The sequence below is a fragment of the Oenanthe melanoleuca genome, chromosome 9, assembly GCF_029582105.1.
Source record: "Oenanthe melanoleuca isolate GR-GAL-2019-014 chromosome 9, OMel1.0, whole genome shotgun sequence".
In the NCBI taxonomy this organism is placed as follows: domain Eukaryota; kingdom Metazoa; phylum Chordata; class Aves; order Passeriformes; family Muscicapidae; genus Oenanthe; species Oenanthe melanoleuca.
Window position 1 is genome coordinate 2149990 of NC_079343.1, and position 20955 is coordinate 2170944.

Genomic DNA, 20955 nt, shown 5'->3' on the forward strand with positions numbered 1-20955 from the left:
CTGTGTAGCTGCTGCCCCACTCTGAGCTGGGACTGCACTTGAGGCAGTTCCTTCTCACGCTGCTTGTGGCGTGCAGTGACAGCCAGGCATGGTGCCCAGAGGCTGCTCTACCTTTCTGGAGTGTGGTCCATATGTGTGAAAACAAACCTCATTCATGCCCAGGCATGCTAAACCCCTAGGATGCTTCAGCCAAAGCTAGTTGGAAAAGAGCACATGCATTCCTCTGATGTTGTTACAGATGCAAACAGCAGTCTGGTTTTTTTGAGTAGCTGAAAATGCTGTGAAATGCTCTGTTTCATTTTGTCTGTGATAAAATGTCCCACAGGGATGTTTCTCCTGTCCCTTTCCCTTCCTTGTGATTCCTGTTAGTGGTCCCCACCATGCTTTTGGTTCATGCTGGAATGGGAGCCCTGATGGAAGTGTCAGGCAAGGAGGAAACAGCAGGTGAACATAGGGCTTAGGGTTGAGTCCAGCAAGAAGTAATCTCTTGTAATCCCTGGAAAATGTTCTTTCAAAGCAAAAAGATGTAAAGAAATCTTACAGCTCTATCCCATGAAATGTAAACCCATCATTGGCATCAGATGGGGATGCAGGTTTACTCAGGATGTCAAGGTTCCTTAATGCATTAAGTTAACAGTGTAGATATGAATATTCATGGATACATCCAGAGGAAAGTTGAGTTGTAACTGTTGTGGGAATCAAACTGCAAGTTTTTAAGACTTCTTTTTGAAACCCCCTGCTAAATTGGTATTTTTGGTCCCATTAACCATACAGAGACATGCACAGAAACCAAACATCAAACAGCACACAGAAGTGTTTTTTGTTTCTTTCATAAGTACTGCTACAGCCTCAGAAGTGAGAGGGGAATTAAAGTGGGAGGAGAAAAAAAGATCTTTAAACGGTTTAAAAAAAAATAAAAATCCTTGCTCTAAAATTTCTACTGCCAAATTGCATCACAGACTAATTCCTTGCAGCTGAGCTGCAAACCTCTATGAAAATAGGGGTTTACAGTGGAAACACTGACTAACTATAGCTGTGCAGTCCCATGAATAATGACGCTCTAATTACGCCCTACGATTTACCAAGACCTGCTTTCTGTATAGCTGTTGCTGGTTTGGGGAGCAAGATCTCTTTTTTCTTGACTGTGGTTTGCTTCTTTTTGTTCATATTGTGTTGGCACATAGTGTTTGAAAAGCTTTTCTCTGAAGGGAGCTGGGCAGACAGCTATGATTAAGTATGAAATGATTGGTTGAGCTGTTTGTCAAAGTTATAAATAGGATACCACACAAACCCAACACTAATCTCACTGTAAGACAGATACTGGCAACATTTCTTAGTCATCTGTTCCTGACGCTCAGGGGAGAATAGCTACACTTCCATTAAGTTTTCAAACAGAAGTTGCCTAAAATACATTTCTCTGGTAAAATTTTGGGCATATGCACTGTAAGTCACACTGAGTTCTAGCAGGGTGTTGGAGTTCTAAGTGTTCGCCCCAGTTTAAACCTGGTCCTCTGGATCCACCCTTCTGTGTAGAGGTGAAAGGTGATGGTTTGATGTTTGTGGAAACAAAGATCTGTTCATGAAGCAGTTCTGGCAGGACCAGGCTGATGTCCTTATCTCCTCATACCCCTGGATTGATTTTAAGGGCAGAAGAGGAGTTCCATAGGGATGTCCTTTGCATCTTCAGGTTTACAGGCAGCTTTCTGTAATCTGCTTTTGGAAGATCAGATGGAGGCATAAAAAGAAGAGCAATGGCACAGGTTTCACTTACGTGCGTCTGCAACCAGAAGGGAAAGGCAGCATATTGAATTCCTTCTGCTGCAGGTCTCTCACACAGCAGCTTCTGCAGACTCCAGCCTGGTTGCTGCTACTTGTCCATCCCAGTTCTGCATCAGCTGCATCCCTTCTGTCAAACTGGAAGTCTGCAATTTCGTGTTCCCACAGGATGACCCCATATTTGCCGTTCGCTTTCATGGTGCCTCAAATTGTAGGGAAGGGCTCCACAGTTTGGCACTTTTACTGCTGGCCAAAACATTCATGAGACAATTAAAGCAAAGCAAGAGCTGAAGGAGAGCCAAGCATTTCTGGGGCTGAAAAAAGCTTCAAGTTGCAAAGTGAAAAAGCCCGCAGCAACCAGAACTTGCCCCTCCAATCCTGCACCTTCCCACATCCCTGCCAACACATACAGCAAGAAGTTCTAGAGGAAGTATAAGCACTTCTAATTTATGGCATAAGTCAACAACTCTTCCTAGGTGAAGTCTCTTAATGTTTTACAGAAATCTAAAAAAGGATTATTTTGAATGTATGGACTTTAGACGATTCAGACATGCATATTTTTATTTTTAGCTTCTGTAAGTGTACACATATCTGTGAAATTTCAGATTAATGAGCTTCATTAAACCTAATTTCTTAAATTTTTAGGCATAGACATTTTGGTTTTGCAAACTCTCAGGATCAGATTCAGGTCCAAAAACTTTGTTTAATAACTATTTAAAATAGGGTTTTTTGCAAATTCAGGAGTAATTTTCATCCTTACCAGCAGACAGAGTTATTGAGGGTTTTTTTAGCTTCCTGATTTTCCTTTGGGAGATTTTTGCTGCTAGAGAGCAAGACCCTCCTTGGGTGCAGAGAACACTTCACATGGGTGAGCTGGCAGCCAGGAGTGGGGCTCATCAGGGTGGGCAATGAACTGTGCAGCCTTCTCTGGTGTGGTACATCCTGCTCATCCCAGTGTGCTGCAAGGGTGGCAGAGGGATAAGGAACAGGAGATGCCTTCCAGGAGCCCAGGGTTGAGCATGCAGCTGAAACCCAGAATGATGATTTTCATGGTTTTCACACCAGCATCATCTGCTTGAGTTTTGCTAGGGTTGAAAGGAAATGTTCTATAATTCTGACTTCTCCTTGAGAGGTTAATACAGATTTGTTCTTTGCACTGGAATGATTGGGACCAGCCATGAGCACTCCCCATTCTTGAGCAATGGTTTTAGAAGCTTGCTGAAGCTCTTTATCTCAAAGCAGCCCCAAGTGCAGTACCACTATTTTCCTTGCAGAGCTTCAGCAGGTGAACTGGAAAAGCATTTTGGTTTTGTTTCTTCCTCACATTCCTGACTTGGATTATATTAATTATTGCCCCAAAGTATGGAGTTTTTTAATGGAGAATAAACCAAAGGCCTTCAGCTCTTAAACTTCTTAGTTGAACTACATCTTTAATCCTTAGTTTACTACCCAGATTCCTTTTGCAGTCTGATCCTACTGGCAGCGAGTTGCCAGGACACGAGGAAGGGCTGGCAGTTTCTCCAATAGATATTTTTCTAAGAAGAGCTAGTAAAAAAGATTCTGCTTAATGAATTGCTTTGCCTCTTATGTAATAACATATTTATGTTGTTATGAAGCCTGCAGTGAAGCTGCATCTGATAAGAGTGATACGTTTCCAGTTTGATCTTATTTTAGATTGCAGCAAACTGAGGATAAAAGGACTCTTTGTTCCAAGAAGAGAAAAAAAAACCCAGAACCAAACATCTGGTGAGGAACTGGTGTGCTCAGGTCAACTCTGAAAGAGGCTGATAGTGATGGATTGCAACAAACAACTTCAATATGTCCCCACAAGTGTTATGTGGAGAGATAATTCTTCACGTGTCGAAGATTAATATTAAAAGTTTTCTGTTTTTCGGGGAAGGGGAGAGGAGAGAGTATAACAGTGCACTCCCTGTGTGTTTCTCCATGATTATTGCAACTGGCCTAGTTTGAACTGAAAGCTTCTTTCAGGATTGATTTACTTGGAGGGTGTTAATTGTAGACCATGTCCCAACTCCCAGTTGAGGCCTTTCATAATGGATCATCTCCTGTAGCAGCCTCATGCTCAGAAACACCCCCACTGTGTGTCCAGCACCCAGAAAAGGATCTGGGGAGTGTTGGATTCAGTGTGTTCAGTCAGTTCTGCTAGCTGGAGGTCTTTTACTGCTCGTGCTACATGTGGATTTGGCCCTTGATCTTTCATTCCTCTCTCAACCGCTGAAAAAGATATTTTCTACTGCAAATTATAAAGCATTTCCTATTCTGTCCTTAAATACAGGCTTGGATCGTTTCACCCTGTGCTGATTCCTGCTGTGTGTGCACAGCTCAGAGGCAGAGTCAGGCCCATGTAGCTAAAGGCAGGTCCTGAGAGAAACTAGGGGAGCAGAGTGATGGGAAGGGGTATTCTGTTTCATTCAGAAAGACACTCCCAAAACCCAAAGGAGCAGTGTGTGGGTAAAGTGCTTTCATGCAGAGCTTTTCACTAAGAATCAAGTCTGTTGTCAGCACTTGTGACATTTTTTCTGTTCCCTTCCTCTGGGCAGCTTGCCACTGTAACATACACAGATGACATTAGGATTTGTGGCCTGTCGTTTCTGAAGGCACTCTTATCTAATCTGTGCTTAGTGTTTTTCCAGGACACGGAGGTGGCTCTTTCTCCTCTGTTAATTAACTTTTTTTGCCCATTTTTGCCTGCCTTATAAATTCCTCTGACATCAGGGTCTAGGATTAAACAAATTGATGCGACACTTCCAGTGTGTGTGAGCTTGACACTGAGCTGACAACCCCAGAGCCTGAAGTATTTTGACACACGACCAGAGCAAATACAGAGGAAATTGCTGTTCAGCCCTCTCTGCATGCTCCTGCCAGGCTCCTGGTTTGAGCAGCCTGTGTCAGGACTAGTGGAACAGTCCCAAAGTCCTCCCATTGATCAGTGGGTTTCAGCTCGAGGTGCCAGTTGTGACATTTCTCAGAATTACCTGTATTTATTCACTGTGTCAGGTTTTCACTGTAATGCAATTACAGAACAGCACTAACCTGGTAGGGAGCCAACTCCGTGCAGTAGCCAGATTAAGTTGTCTTATTTGGTTAACAGCATTTTGATAGTTTATTAAATCCTAGTAGGAGTAGAAAGATAAGAGTGGAAAGAACAAATCTTATGGATTATCTGCTCTTGGTTGTTCACTCCTGTTGGTATAATCCTGGTCTGAATGATGAGCTGTGGGAACAAGCATTTAATGTTTTGCTATTGTCCCATCTTAAACATGTGCATTGCTTTATCAGAACAAGCATATTCTCTAGCAATTTTTTTCCAGTTTGCTGTTTTTATCACTGATGTGGAACATAGTGCTTGTTTTCTTTATCTGGAACGAAAACATTAGTTCATCTCAGATAGCACAAGCTATTTGATCAGCCTTCAGATGGCAAGGCATTACAAAAGCTGCTGACATGGGACAAATCCAGACCTGTGGCGTGCAGCTTGAAAAGACTTCATGCCCTTGTTATCAGTCCCCTGAGATAACCAGCTACTCATCCAGCAGCAGCAAAGAGAGAGGATTGGTTGTGCTGGAGGCAAACCTCTCTCTCCTTACTGAGACCAGGAGGCAGCAGGGATGTGCATGGGGTTGCTGGCATGGACACAGTGGTGAGAGAGCCCCTGCCTCTTGTGCAGTGCTGCTCATGTGTCAGCTGTGACACTGCTCTGTGGTGGCCTTGGGCCAGCTGAGATTAGCCTGGGTTTTGCCACCTAGCAGGAGCTGAGGTCTGTGAGTGGTTCCTGCAGGGTGCTGGTGAAGTAGACAGTTTCCCCCTGGCTCTGCTCTCCACCTTGCTGCATTAGCTCCCAGCCCAGCTCATCTGAGATGTCCCTGAGTCCATGGCAGGGCTGGTTTCCAGCTGCACCCTGCCACCTCTGCTTCTCATCCTGAGAGTGTATCTTCCTAGGAAGTGCAGGAAACAAGGACTTCATTTGGGCACAACTTCTCCTCATGACTGTATTCTGCCCCCACCTTGCCTGTCCTCATTCTGCTGTATCACTGAGACCAGGAAGAACATGGTTCAGTGCATTTTGATCACTGTGCTTGCTGTATCATACTTGATATTCAGGCCTGCTGTGACTCTCCCTGACATCATGTGCAAACCGAAGCCAAAACGATGATGCTCTTAATACATAATCAGAAAATAGAAGACAACCTATTTTGCCAACAGCTGACTGCAAATCAAAGAAACAGGCAGCACAGCTAGCATCTGCCTTTGCAATATGGGAAAATATCTGATTGTCACTCTGCTTAATAGAGCAGTCTGGTCTCTGGTTCAGTTGGATGGTACTAAGGGAGACGAGCTGCACACCTTAGATGGGTGTTATGGGGTGTAGGTGTTTGGTAGAGTTTGCCAGCAGATGGTTTTTAGTGAAAAGGGCATGAAAAGCACTTCCTAGGCTGGTCAGCCAGCACTATCTCCTAGTCCAAATGTTTTCTGGATACCCCTGTTTCCCCCTAGGAGTTACCTGTGGCAAGACTGGGATTCAAGGTAGCATCATGGTGCTAGTGCTGGCTGTGCTGTCAGCTACTTGTTAGCATGTGCCACATCTTGTTTTCTGTAAAGATATATATTTGAAGATGAATGGGGACAGGAACACCTGAAGCAGGAAAATCTGGGAGGCATAAGTAAATCCCTTGATTTACTCTCATTACACCACCTCTATGCAATGTATTTTTAACATCTGTGTTACCTCCAGGCTTATTTTACATCAGCTGTAGACAGTCTGACATGGTTTAAATAAAAAAGAAAAAAAAATAAAACCCATATTCTAAACTACACTGTTTTGTCCTCAATTCCTGGCTGTGATGCTCATTAGCCTGGGATGGGATTTAGTTGTGAAGAAGGAGAGGCTAACAGAGACTAGTGCCTACCAGGGGCAGCAGGAGAGGACTGGAGCTCCTCAGCTGCCAGGTGCTCTCAGGTTCTCTGGCTACACCTGGCCAGGGGCTGTGCCCTGGCTTCCCTGCCATGCCTGGCAAGCCTTGCACTTCAGCAAGCCTGATTGCCTGAGACATGTCCACCCAGAAATCCCCCCAAGAGGGAGCTTGGGCTGGAGTTGTTCTTGGCATGGGGGCTGGACTGAGGCTAGGAGCATGAAATGAGCTGCTGGAAGAGTTTGGAGAGCAAGTGGGAGGAGGGTTACAAATATGAGGGAAGAATTATGATGGATTTATCACAGCCTGAAATAAATTAACCTCTGGGAGGAATGATTTTGTAATAATTTGCATTTAGATACTCTAACATAGCCACATAACTCCAAACCTTCTGCAAACATTGTAATTAATTCAATCTCCAACATCCTGTGAGAGGGATAGGAATAGCACTATTTACATGGTTAAAGGAGCCAAGAACTCTTCTCTCAGTGCTGCATTTTACACCCCTGGGGCTGCCCTTCTGTCTTGTTTCCAGAGCCTGCTGGTGGGGTGGAAGGCAGGAGCAGTGAACAGCTGGAGAGCTTTCCTGGGCACAGCTAGCTGAGCTCCTGTGTGTTACAGCACACAGCCCATGGCAGGCAGCCCAGGGAGCCCGTGTGGCAGGGCAGTGAGGCTGAAGCACACAGCAGAACTCAGAGAGATGAGTCCTGTCTCAGCTCCTGTGGGCTGTGGGCAGGGCTATTTCCCTGCAGGGACCCTGAGCCTAACTCCATCCCTGAGTGGAAAGCAGTCAAGTGATTCAATATTCAGCACGCTGAAGTGCAGTAATGAATCTGATAGCCAAAATGATCTGCTAACCTAACATGAGAGGATGTTTCAAGGACAATCCAAGCCTGTAGCTATGCACTGGGATGTTCTCTTGTCATCAGCCTCCTGCCTATTCCTTTTCATTGCAGGGCAGTTGTTCATAAATGAGATACATGCTTGATGCTGTTTTCATGCCTGCTCTACCCTGTTTCCAGGGCACTGTGCAGTTGGTGGGTTACATCCCACCCCAGCTTCAGCAGCTTTTGCTGAAGAGCTGGCTCTTCCTGAGAGACCCAGATGGAACCTCACATTGTGACCATGAAAGGCTTGGGCAAGCTGATTGTTTTCAGAGTGTCTCAAAGTGCATCTTCTCTTACTTATAAATATATCTTGGATCCAGGGTTCATACGGCAGCATGGAGCTGGTGCTAGCTGAGCCATTGAGTGCAGCCAGGGCACCTCCATGCTCCACTGCCAGACCTGCTTATGGGTGGAGTGGAAGTTTAGGGCTGAGGAGAGATGGCTGGGCTTCAACTACAGACTTGGGATAGTGTAATTTTCTTTGGGCATGTCCCAGAGCTGGCCTTGGTTGCTGGAAGCATATCTGTCATATCTTCAAGTAGATTTGAGCAGCCCTCCCTGTGCTGCCTTTCTGCTTTCTGCAGAGCTCTTCCAGAGGTGGGAGCACGTGCTGTCCAGCAAGTGGTGAGCAGCAGGTCAGCTGTACAGGGAGAACTGTGTGGCACAGCAGTGGGGAGAGAACACACGCTGTATCGTGGAGATTCACTCCTTGTAAAACACCTCTGGCTCTCCATAGGTGTCTGCAGATGTCTCCTGCCAAGTGAACCCAGAGATATTTATAGTGCAAGCTTCAACAATAGGACAAAGGCAAGTTGGCAAACAAAGGGACTTCGAAATATAAGGAGAACCAAAATATAGTCTGGAGCACATTTATTTTGGAATCAATAGAAAAAAGATTAAATAATAATAGTGAATGTTTCCAGGGTGGGTCAGGTTAAAAAGCAAAGAAAGCAAAGCGTATTCACAGTGCTGTAAGATTGTTCTGTGTGTGCTGAGTTTGAGTTACAGAGATAAATGATGAAAAGTTTGCTTCCCACTGAGATAGAGTGTGGTGGTGCTGGGCACCACACAAACACCTGCTGAGTACCTTACAAACACCTGCAGAACACAAAGATAAATGCTGCTTCAAAAGGGATTGAAACTGCTGTGAGTTCAAGAACGGAAACAATTCTATATTCAATTCACGGATTTGTGTAAAATTAACCAGTTTTAGCTGTGGGTGTGCCTTTCCCCTGCTCTCTGGCTGTTTTCCCAGTCCCCTTGCCCTAGCTGTGTGCAGGCTGTGCTGTCACAGCAGGTCGGAGCCGTCCTGCCCCAACACGCCGTGCCTGCCCTGGGCTGGGAGCATGCCGTGTCTGCCCAGACATGTCCCGTTTTAATGAGCACACCTTCCCTGCTGCTGCTGCTCAGTGCCCGTCAGGGAGCTCAGGCACGGGGCTCTTCCTCCCCTCCTCTGCTCCTGGGGTCAATGCCACACTTTAGACTTTCCCCCTTGGTTTCCAAAGCCTGTGAAGGGAACCTGCCTCCTCAGAGCTCTGCTCTCCTGCCTGAGGCCCTGCCTCAGACCTCCTGCCTGAATCCTGCTGGCAGCAGGCCAGGAGATGGGAGATCCCCAGGGTTCCCACTGATTTGACTCCATTTCCCAAAACGGGGAGTTTGTAAAGAGCTGTTGGAGGCTTTGCCCGAGCCTGGGTAGTGGCACCCAGAGGAAATGGCGGCGGCGCTCCTGTTGTTGAGTGCAAGGCCTCTGAGCACAACCAGCAAAACTCACCATCAGCTGAGGTGGTAAACTCTTGGTAAACTCTTGGTGGCAAACTTCTGGAAACCGCTGAGATTCCTTGGGATCCATTTCCTTGTTGATTGGCTGTTCAGAGAGGCCAGGCCCTGTAAAGGCCTCGCTTTTTCCTGAGGGCGTCAAAGGCCTCACGGAAGGATGAGTCCCACAGTAAAAGTGCTGTCCACAAAACTTCCATCCTTGCCAGAAATCCTGTGGAAGCAGAAATGGCATGGAAAAGGCCAGAGAAGAAAAAAGTTTTTAATTTGCCATGACAGGAATCAAAACCATGTCTTGTCAAAAAATTACAGCTCCTTTTCCTGCCTGTCACATGTCAGCAGCCCCACACTGCACAGATAAACGCAGCCCTACAGAAAGGAGCCCAGGGAATGACTCCAACAATCTCATTTGGGGGGCTCAGGCAAGCCCTGGAACTGAGCTTGTGTTTGCTGTGGCAGGCATGGAGCCACATGATGTTTATATTTGACTCTGAGTTTTTATATTGAAGCTGCTTTCCCTGGTGCTTTGGCAAGGTGCCTGGGCACTGGTGGGGACAGAGTGGGGGACAGGACACAGCACCCTGACACTGCTCTCCTGGGAGCACAACACCAGGCTGAAGATGGGACCTTCTCTCCTGCAGAAGCTGGTGAGCAGCAATTCCCATCACACAGACAGGAAGACTGTGTGCAGATGTCCATGGTAACCTGTTTTCCAAGGGCAGACTCACCCCAAACTCTGCAGAAGTTGTTCAAGAGTGGGGGTAATCCTGCCCTTGGAAAACTCATCTGTGAGCAGGAATCCAAGAACCAGCAAAATGCAAACTCATCCTGAATGGCTTCTGCCTAAAATACATCAGCTACAGAATACTCCAATTGCTTGTAGGCTGCTAATGAGATAACTTTACAAGGGTAGGACACATGCCCAGTTTCAGAGACCCTTTACCACCCATTTGCTAAGAGCTTTACACTGGAAATAGCTAAGGACTTAAATGGGAAACTCTGGACAGTGTGCAGGTTCAGGATTTAAAGCTGTTGAGACACACAAGAGAAAACACAATTTTAAAGATGTTTAGGCTCAACTATGGTGTTAGGACAGCAGTCCTATAAAAGTACCAGCAAAATCATTGGCAATCCCAATCAAAGTGTCTTAAACATGGTAACTGCTTGGTAATTGGTTTATCTCAGAGCAGGCTTGGAACAAGAGGGGTATTGTATTTTATTTTTTTTTAAATAAATGCTTGATTTCATTCAAATGAATTTTCATTTCTTGGGTAAGAAGAAATATAAGGTGTGCTTGCAGGTGGATATATCTTTGTAAGGACTCATAAGAACCTGAGCAATTATTTTTAAAATGTTGCTGACTCTGCCTATGTAAGCACTTGCTTCTCCACAGTAAAGAAATTGCAGAGGGAAGGAGAAGCTCCATGCTGGAGAATTTTTTAATTTGACTGCTGAGTTCTCTTACCTTTCCTGTTCTTCCTTATATCAAAGTGTATATTCAATCAGTGAATGTCATAGCAACTGTTTTTGGGGTGGTCTTGTCTCTTTCTGGGAGATATATTTTTCACTGAAAATTTCAATACACGTGGAGGAGAATTAGCCACCCAAATTCCACTGACAGTCATCACATCTCTGTCTTTTGGAAACTTCTCGCCTCTCTGCTTAAGGAAATGCCTTCTCAGGATAGATTTGGTAGGGAGGGGAGCACTTTGGAGTTGTTTCTTTTTTTCTTGACAAAGCAGTTTCAAACAGCTGTGCTAATATACATCTTAAGTCTAATGAGTACAGCTGTCATTTAATCAGACTTCCATGTCTTCTGGGATTCTAGGCAGAGATGGATTCTAGGACAGACTTTAAGCAGGAGACACGTGTATTTCCCTTCTCCTGGCTCCATATATGAATTTTTTCCCCTTTGCTTTTTCTTCCCTCACAATAAACAGTGAGAAAATTTGTGCCTGCATAGACACCAACCACTGCATTAAAGCAGAAGAACTCAATTTTGGGTGGTAAATTTGACAGAAAGACCTGATGTGATCCAGGCTACCGTGGAGCTGGGATATTTTTAAGCTGAGATTGTTCAGCATTAAATCCCCCCTTTTCCAGACCTGGCCACTAAACTGCATTTTGTCTCATTTTAGGGGAGCACCTGCGAATCTGCCCACAAGGCTACACCTGCTGCACCAGCGAGATGGAGGAGAACTTTGCAAACAAAAGCCGAAGTGAATTTGAAGCCATGATGAAAGAGGCTGGTCGCTCTGTGCAGGCCACCCTAACAGCACAGCACAGAAGCTTTGACAGTGAGTAAAACCCAGCTGGATCCCTCTGCTCAGGATCCAGTCACTGCTCAGTTTTCCAGGCACTGTTGGAACCAGGGGTTGGGGTTTGACACGCTCAACAGTTTGTGTGAACATTGACCTGCTGGAGTTGTAGGAATTGTACATCTGGCAGTGTTTCTGTAAGACCAAGGCATTTTGAGATCCCCATTTCAGTGCAGCCACTGGAGGAGGCTGGCAGATCCTGGTGTGCCTTGGCACTGACACAGCTTTGACAGGCATCTCTAATCAGCTCCTATCACAGTAGAGTAGCATTTGAGGCAGTGATGTAAAACCTGGCACCGTACCTTGATCTGTAAGTTGAACAATATGGTAAAGGTGTCTGGATAGCCCTCAGAATGTGGAGAGAGTTTAAGAGACATGGATTTTTGTTGCCCTTTCCATGTAGGCTGCAAGTGAAAAGGAGGTTAGTTTGTTTTGGATGCTTATAGCTGTCAGTTTCATACAAACATCAGGAAATGTTACAGAGCAGGGAAACGCTTAGAGATGTGGTGCATAAAATGTTGTGAACAAATATTCTTTCCAAAGTCCAATATCCCTCCTAAAGTGTAAAGCAAAGGCTAAGGATGGCTCTCTTGCTTTTATTGTTCCTTGAAAAATCCATTTTGGAGTGCACAGTAAGCCTGGAGGTCTGAAGGCCACTGGAAATAAATGGTTTACTGGCAAAATTGGGATGACCTGTGATTCAGAAACTGTATCCATTATCAGATTTTGAAGAAGGTCAGACATTTAGAATGATAGCCCTCCTAACTTTATCAACAGTCATCATATGGAGTTACCATGAAAAGGAGTTGGAGAAAGAAGCTGTAATAGCCAGAAAGGTGGAACTGGAAATTCAAGTAGTAAATAATAGCTCTAAAGAAATAAGCCTGACCTTCAGGCTTATAACCAAGATGAAGTGCTTTTACACTAAATAGGAAGAAAAGGCAGTGCATCTCTACAAAAGGCATTGTGTGTGTGGCCAAGGTTGGCCACAGCAAAGGCATTCCTGTATAAGCTCAAAATTAATTGATTTTCACCCGCCTTTAAAGGTGACAGTCAGGATTTTTAAAAGAGCCTGACAATGGTGGTTGCTCAGACTGGTGTCTGAATGGGACCTGACTTAGCTGCTCCTGAGCACAATCCCCAGGCTCTGAAATCCAGCCCTTTGCAGGGGTTAGTGCTTGTCACCCTCTCTCTCCACTCCCTGTCACAGCACTGCCTGCTATATCTGCTCTTTATTTTCACCACAGCCACTCAAAAGAGCAGAGCTCTGCATCTGTCATGGAAGAGAGTGCAAAATTTGATGGAAGCTTTGAGGATTGTGCTAACAAGCAGAAATTTCCTACTGAATAACTGGTCTAGTGTTAAGTGTGATGTTTTGGTGGATTAATAATAATAATAACAACAGCAATGAGAGTAATAGTAAGCAAAACTAAGCATATAAAAGGGGGATGCTTGTGTTGAGATGTCAGTTAGAGCCATTTGTTTTTATTCCCCAGTATTTTTTTTGTTTGTTTTATTTCCCAGTATCTTACAAAGATAGAGCTTTCTTTCTGTGGTACATACCCAAGGTTCTTTTAAGTATCAAACCAAGTGTTCAATAAGCCAAGTATTACTTTAACAGACCATAATGCACAGATCATTGGTGTTCTGTAGTGGGAACAACCTCACTTGAGCCCACAGGCCAGGAAGATGTCTCCTGCTCCCATTATACCCTTTTAGTTTGCTTAACTACCCTTGCAATCAATACAGAGTTTATAATTTATGCAAGATATGATTAAAAAAAAAATCATTATATTGTGCTCAGTTTCAACCATGACTTTACCTTTAAATAGTACTATTATCTTTTGCTTTAGCTACTGCATAAATGGTTTGAAATTGAGGGAGTTCTGGTGATGGGGCAATGGGATCTCCTCAGCTCCTGAAACAATGCCACAGAAACTGCCCTTCCTTCCAGTAAATGTTATTAATCTAACAATTAACAAGACTTTCTGCAGATAGTGCTGCTTAGAGCTGTTCAATAAAGGAGGTTTTTTTATGTCAAATTGATGAGTTCTAGTCTTCCTGGAACTGGATGCCTGTGTTTGTAGGATTTGCTCAGCAGCAGCTTGGAGTGCACTTTTGGGGTTGCAGAGCTATTGGTGCTCAGCTTGTCTTCACATTAGTGATGTAGATGGATGTAGAGGGGCTCCACTGCACGGAGATGTCCAGCCCTTTCTCAAAGTATTTGTAGCCTTGAGATCAGATTATTCATATATTCCCTGCTAGCAGGTGTGGCACACTGAACTTTAGGCCTGGAGCTGTCTTATTTTTGGATTCATCACAGCAAATCTTGCTCCTGTAATCTCACTGCTGATCATGGCAATTGTCTCTTCTTGTAAATTCCCCGAGCTCCAGATAGAAAATAGCAAGGCTACAGCAATCTGCCTCTGAAGTAATGTTCTTCATGCTTGTGGTCAACATTTTGCTTTGGAGAATAATTCATCCTTGCAGGCTGTGGTCTGTAAAGCCCTGAGTTGTCAGCATGTCTCTTCTCTGAGCTGGAGCTTTGTGCTGTTGCAAGGAATTATAGACTCTGTTGTTTCAGTCTCCTTGGCTGCTTTTGGGGCAAACATTCTGTGGCTGAGAGCTGAGTGTCCCTTATCTCATAACAAAGTACTTTTAGAGAAAATGCACGTGTGAGACACAGATGACATGCATTAGGTATAGCCATGTATTCAAAAGTGAGATGTGTGGAATGGGGTCACAGTCTGAGTGCTCTCTGCACAGTAGAGGACACATGACTTCTGAGATGCCCTTCCTCCAGGATCTGCCAGGGCTAAATTTAAACAGCCTACAGTATTGCTTAGCTGCTTACCAGCACATTTGTTGTTTTGCTTTATGTTACTGTAGTTAGCAAAATTTGGGGACATGTATAGCTTGCAACATACAGTTGCTAGCTATACGTGTGGTCATAGGCCTGCTGTTGGCCTTTTAACTGAAAAGATAGCATTTTGCTCTGCCACCAATTGGTTTTAATTCAAAAAAAGAAAAAGAAAAAGAGCCAGAAGCACAGACCATGAGTGATGGGAGCATATGCTTTTGATAACTCAATGCTAGGGAGGATGTTGTGGTCAGAGTAGAGGTATTTCATTAGCAGGATCAAAGGCACAAATTCTTTGTTAATTCTGATGGCCCAGGGCTCTTGGTCAGAGAGGGAGGGAAATGTCATTACCTGGGAGCACAGCCTGTAGCAGACACTTACTAGAGGCTGCCAGGCTGGTTTTGGTTGGCATTTATTTGCCTGAAAAGTTGTATATAGCCTATATTTAGAAAGAAAGGCATGAATAATAAAAAGAAAAACAAGCTGGGAGTCTTAAAGGAAGCCTCTGTTGAGACTGGTACTAAATACTGTTTTAAAGGTGCTTCCAACATTGATTACAGAATGTGCCTCTTTTCAAACTGGTATCTTGTTAGTGAATGGGGAAGTTTAAGTATCTATTATTACAAAATTCAATCCATTGACAAGGGGCTTTGTCCACACAGTGGTTCAGGATACAGATGTGAGCTGGATGTGACCCCTCTGGCAGCTGCAGAACAGGACTTTGGCTCTTCAGTTGTGCTGAGAGCAAAATGCAAACATTGCTCAGGTCTGGGGGAGATTCCTGCAGAAAATGAGGTGTTTTTTGCATATCACACAACTGCATGTCAGTGTTGCTCACAATCATGGGAAGTCTGAACTCCTACCCTTCCCAATACAAATTAAACTTGTACTTCCACAATCTGTTGCAGAAATGAGCCTAGAAAAACTTCTGGGCTGTGCAGGAAAGGCTCTAGAAGTGATCTGTGGTGCCTGATCATAGCAGTCCCTTTCCAAGGCCGTGCAGCCAGGGATGGCTGCAGAGGGGTGGGAAGAGGGAACAACAGCAAGTGGTGCTTGGAGTGACAGTGAGGGGCTGCAAGCAGCAAGGAACAAGGCTGTTTTTCTAATCTTTGTGAAAGCTCAGTTGTTGAGAGTCTAATCCTTGTCTGTCTCTCTGTTTTCTCCTTTTTCCCCACTTAAATCACTTTTTAATAATACTGCAATGTTGCGCCAGTCTTTCCTTTTGGTGCACTTAGCAAACAGTCCCTGTGTGACTGCTGACCTTTAGCTGTGAGCCAGGAAATCTGTCCTTTCAGAATTGTTTCATGTTTTCAGGAAATATCAACAAGCCAAAAAAAAAAATAAAAAACCAAACCAAAACCCCTTGGCTCTTAGTCCACACTGCACAGTCTAAAAATGATTTGTAGCTCTCATAAAACCTGTGATTTTTAAGCTGTGACAATCAAATGCAGATTAAAAATTTTGTATTTTATATCTGGCCAGTCTTTGGAAAGCTGATGTCATGTAAAAGCTTTCATAATGTCCAGTCTTGGTAGCTGGAAACTGCATACAGAAACACAGACCATAATAACACAGATAACATAACACAGATAATTAGCATTATCTGAGAGTTAGTTTCAGACAGTTACATATTTCTTATGAAGATGAATCATTGTTTTAAATGTTACAAGGTGGGAAACATACTAGAAGCTGTTACACACTGATGGTTAAAATTTTACAGATTTCTGAAGGTCCCTTGTTTAAAGTTCAACCAAATGTGTCTTTGTCAGAGGAACTGAGTTATATAAGCCTCAGTACCTAGAGCTGCAGCCCCTAAAAGCACTGTTGGAGAGAGGTTTTTATTTACATTCATATGTACTGTGAATGCTTAAGGAAGCTGATAAGGAAGTGTGGAATAAGCCCAGCAGGCTCTGTTCTACCCTGATGGCTTTAAACTTGGACTACAAAATCCAGACCTGAATCTGAACTTTGCTGGCATTTTCTCAGTTGATGAGAATATGAACCAAGCCCTGATGACCTGAAATTTCAAAGTACCTGAATTTGGTGGCCATGCACCAAAAGATGTATTCTGAGAGAGGCAGGGCTTCTCTGTGCAGATAATATTTGACACGAGACCCAAGCAAAGGTTATCTGGGCCACAAAGGCTGCAGTGCCTGTGTCCCCAAAAGTGTTGTCCCAAAAGCACTGCTCCACACTTGCAGTGTTCTGCTGCCACTGCTCTTGGCTCTGGGTGTTTCTTGGCGGCATCCCATGGTTTGGTGAGGTGCTGTCTAAAAGATACTGTTTGTGTAGAAACAGGGAAGAAGGGGCTGGATATGCCTTAAAATGTGGAAATGCTGCTGTGTTTAGAAATAAATTCTTTTGTTTCAGAGGTGGTGGAAGGGAGCCCTTGTGGGGTGAGCAGTTGCTCCAGCAGTTGTGGGCTGTGGTCTGTGAGCTGCCTGCCTCCTGCTGCCCCTGGCATCAGCACTGGCTGCTCCCTAGGGCCAGGAATGTGAGTTAGGACTTCAAATGTATTGTTTTTGATCCAGAAACCCCTAATTTCCTGGGAGCACTCTTTCTTGTGGTGACTCCCCAGGCCAGGGCTCTGCCCTGAAATTGTGGTGAGTGGCTCAGTTGGTGGCCTTGGCCATGGGCTCAGCACTGTGGGAGAGCTCTGACCTCTGGGGCATCGGGCAGATGGGAGGCAGCAGCCTCAGCTGTCCCTCTGGATGTGTGCTGGGCACATGGGATGGCTGCCATAGCTCACCTGAGCTTTGTCTTTCCTAACATCAATCTTGCACTGGCTGCCTACTGTCTCCCAGCTGAACATCTGCTATGAAACAGTGCCTGTGCATGGGCATTCTTTTCCAAATGGAAAAGAATAAATAGGACTAGAACATTTCAGCTCCTGAACAAAAAGCTGGTTAGAGACAGGGAGACTGAGTTAGAGGGGGGCTTAAGGGCAGTAAGATGTTTAATCATTTTTTCTAGTGACGTGACAAAGGAATAGGAGGAAAAGAAACCTGGGAATGAATCCCTCTTGCTGAGTGTTCATCACCTGCACTGAATTTTCTGACAGGCCAGGGGCAGCCTTGTTGGTAATATTGCACTACTGAAAACACCATTGTTTGTGCCTCCTTCTGCACAGTGCTTAGGCAGCATCATTCAGAAGAAGCCCATTTGTCCTACAGCTTTTCCTCTGGGATGCATTATCTAAAGGATTTAGAGGCCATCAAAGATGATTCCTCTGGCTCCCATGGACTTCCTTCCCTTAGGGTTGGTTTGGGGACAATACAGACAGGTAGAGCACCTCCTTTAAGGTGAAATAAAAAAGTCTCAGGTGGATCCAGGACAGAGAAACAAATAAAGGGGGTCCCTTGGAGGTGTCTGTAGGAGGAAGACAGCAGACACCCATGCTCACTTAATATCTTGTTCCCCCCAAGGAACCACCTTAAAAAAAAAATGCAACACAAGACAGGATTGATGCTAGCTGGCCTGTCATCCCCCCACAGTCATGGTCAGAAGAGAGGAGATGCTTTCATGTGTGGTGCTGAGCATCTCCTTTGGTATTTATGGGTTCCTGGAATGGGGTGTGGTGTCTGCCGAGGCGCATTCCTGGGCTGACAAGATTAATCCTGACAGGTCGCTGCCTCGGGGAAGCAAATGCTTAGGCTCACCTGTAACAGCTCCAGCACCTGGAGTTTTGTGTCTCCTTACAGCCACTTCTCTCCACATTTCATCTGGAAGGCTCTGTTCTGTGCTGCAGGGTATATTGCAATGTACGTGCAGCACTTTGCTTAACAGATAGCATAAGCACAATATTCTCTTTTATTGAAAGAAAAGAGAACAAAATGCTGGAGTGGCTGGGGTGAGAGCACTGTTCTGGGGTGCCTCCTGCAAGGGCCTGCACACCCCAAGAGATGAGCTGCTTCATCCCTGCAAAAGTCAGGTTAGGTGGAAAAGGTACATCAGGCATCTCGGTTTCTGCCACTGTCACCATGTTTTGTCACACACTCAAAAAAGCTGCCTCTGAGTGCTCAGAGAACAGTGAAATGTGCATCTGCTTGGGGACATAAAAGAAAGCACCTGTTCTTCCAAGATATGGGATAACACAGGCATATTTTGCAAGAAATTAGTGATGCCCAGATAGTAATCTCAGAAGAAATTGTTGGCAGAGTTTGTTTTAACATTTGGGGCAGAGTGCATGAATCTCTTTGAAAGCCTCTGATTTCAGAGTAAGCAGCCAAGCAGCCTAACTTTCATCACAGGTGCTGGTGTTGCCTTCAGTGGCTGCAGAGCCTTACTCCCAGATGGCTGGAGAAAGTCAGGGCAGGGAATGGGAGATGAACAGCTGAGGTTTCTCTGCAGAAGAGCCTGTGTCTTGAACCACTTTATGCTCAGCCATTTTCTAGCTGGTTTACTGGCTTTACATGAAGCAGTTGCCACCCTTCATTTTTCTGATGCCCAGTTTTCTCCTAAGAGGAAAATAATAGGATTTCCTGGGCTGCTTTTATTGCAAAGAAGTGTAGGTGCTCTGAATCAGCTCTTGAGGGGATATTTTTGCTCCAACTTGATGTTTGCCAAGAATCTCAAATCTGTTCCAAGTCAGGTGCTGTAGATATTTAGGAGCATGGGGGGCTCCAACAACAAGATGCTGTCCCCACCTAGAGATCAGCAAACACAGTGAGCTGGAAAATATGCTACTGAAATATGTGGCATGTCCTGACATAGGAGCTTGGGTTATTTTGAGTACTTGAAATAATAACAGTATCTGTTCTCATTTGAGATGATAAAAGTACTTTGTTCTCTCTCACCAGAAATGCTTGCAGCAAACTGTTGATTCTGCTTTATTAATTTTTGCCGTTGAAGCAGCACATCCATAGAGCCAAGAGCTGCTGTAATGCACTGCAGGGCATCCTGCCTGTCTGAGCCTCAACCTATGGTCCAAGGACTTTGTTTGAAAACAAAAATGAACAAACAAATACCTGGTTTGGAGATGTGGATTATGGAGGGAAGAGATGAGTGGAAGGTCATACTGTAGGTTTGTGCTAGAGATGGGAGCAGAGCTCAAGTGCCTGTGTGTTGAGTGAGGTGCAGGAGTACTGTCTGTAGTTCATCAAACAAAAAAATCGTCTTCTGGTAAGACAGCAAAAAGTATCATGTCATTCCTTGTCTTACAGGGGTCTATCAACCATCATCTATCCAGACATCTATTCTCAGCACCCCAGCCTAAGAGGGAACAGGCACTGCCTCTAAATCCTCTCTGGTCACTGCTCTTTGTGGTTTTTCTGTGCAAAACCCCTTCTGAAGTGGAAGTAATGATCTAAATGATCAGGGAGGTCTGCAAACAACTTGTGTAAAACGGGGGCAAGTGTATAAGGGTTTTTTGGTGTCGGGTAACCTGTTGTGATTAGAGGAGTTGATCTGCTTTTTAAGTGTGTAATATGAGTACCAGTAGTGCCAATAAGAGCTTGAAGGTGATGTCTGCCTATGAAAAACAGGCTGAGAATTGATTGTCTGCAGGGAGACTCAAAGATAAACCTTTGTTGTGGTAAAAAGGGGCTGAATACCTTCGCTGATGAACATTTCACCTTTGTATTTTCTGAAATCAACTGTGATAGAGGGAAAGAAAACTCTCATTTTACCCAGCAGTTTACAGCTACTTCTGAAGAAAACAAATAGTGTTGAGTCATTCTCATTAAACCTGTAGATTTGGCCAAGGCACCAATGGGCTGAGTTTGTTTCACTGCAAAAAAAAAAAAAAAAAAAACAGAAATCAGTAAACCCAGTTTCTATCAGGGGTTTTAAAGATTTGTCTTTAGTAATACTTCTTTTAATCCACTGCTTTCCCAGCAGGATCTACCCTTTGCAGGAAGTTGTTTGACATTGTTCAGCAGTGATTCCTGCTGACCAAGGAGTAACATCAGTACACTCTTCACCTCGAGGCCAGGAGAGCAACAGTGAGGCTGTTCATTAGTAGAGAAAATAAAAAGGATTCCTTTTTTCTGAAGCACCTTGTTATTGATTGCCCAGCTTTGTTTTTGCATGTACTCCTGTAATGCTTGTTTCCCTTTGTATTAGCTGCATCTCCAAGCTGTACATTTTCACATTGTTCACTGTACCTGCAATATATTTTTAAAAGTAGTGCAGTTAAGATAGTGAATTCATTTAAACTCAGTGACTTTATCAGAGATGCTGATAAAGGCAGAGTTTCATATAAAGGAATATATATGTGTGTGTGTGTGTGTATGTGTGTATGTAGATAGATAGATGTGGGTATTTCAGTTGAAAGGAATTGCTGTGTTCTTTTGTAGGTGTTGCTGGGAATGAATATTACAGTATTTTTATATGTTGAGAGGTAATAAGCTTGTTAATTTGACTCTGGAATGCCACAAATATCTAGTTAAATGTGAATGCTAAATTGTGGG

General features: G+C 44.3%; 1 protein-coding gene across 1 annotated transcript in view; it reads left to right on the forward strand.

The window, feature by feature from the left end:
* Window positions 1-20955, forward strand: part of GPC1 (glypican 1) — a 191952-nt gene that overhangs the window by 78700 nt on the left and 92297 nt on the right. Inside the window, exon 2 of the mRNA XM_056498511.1 lies at window positions 11506-11664. Coding sequence (XP_056354486.1) covers window positions 11506-11664 — 159 coding nt within the window. The remainder of the gene's footprint in view (window positions 1-11505; window positions 11665-20955) is intronic.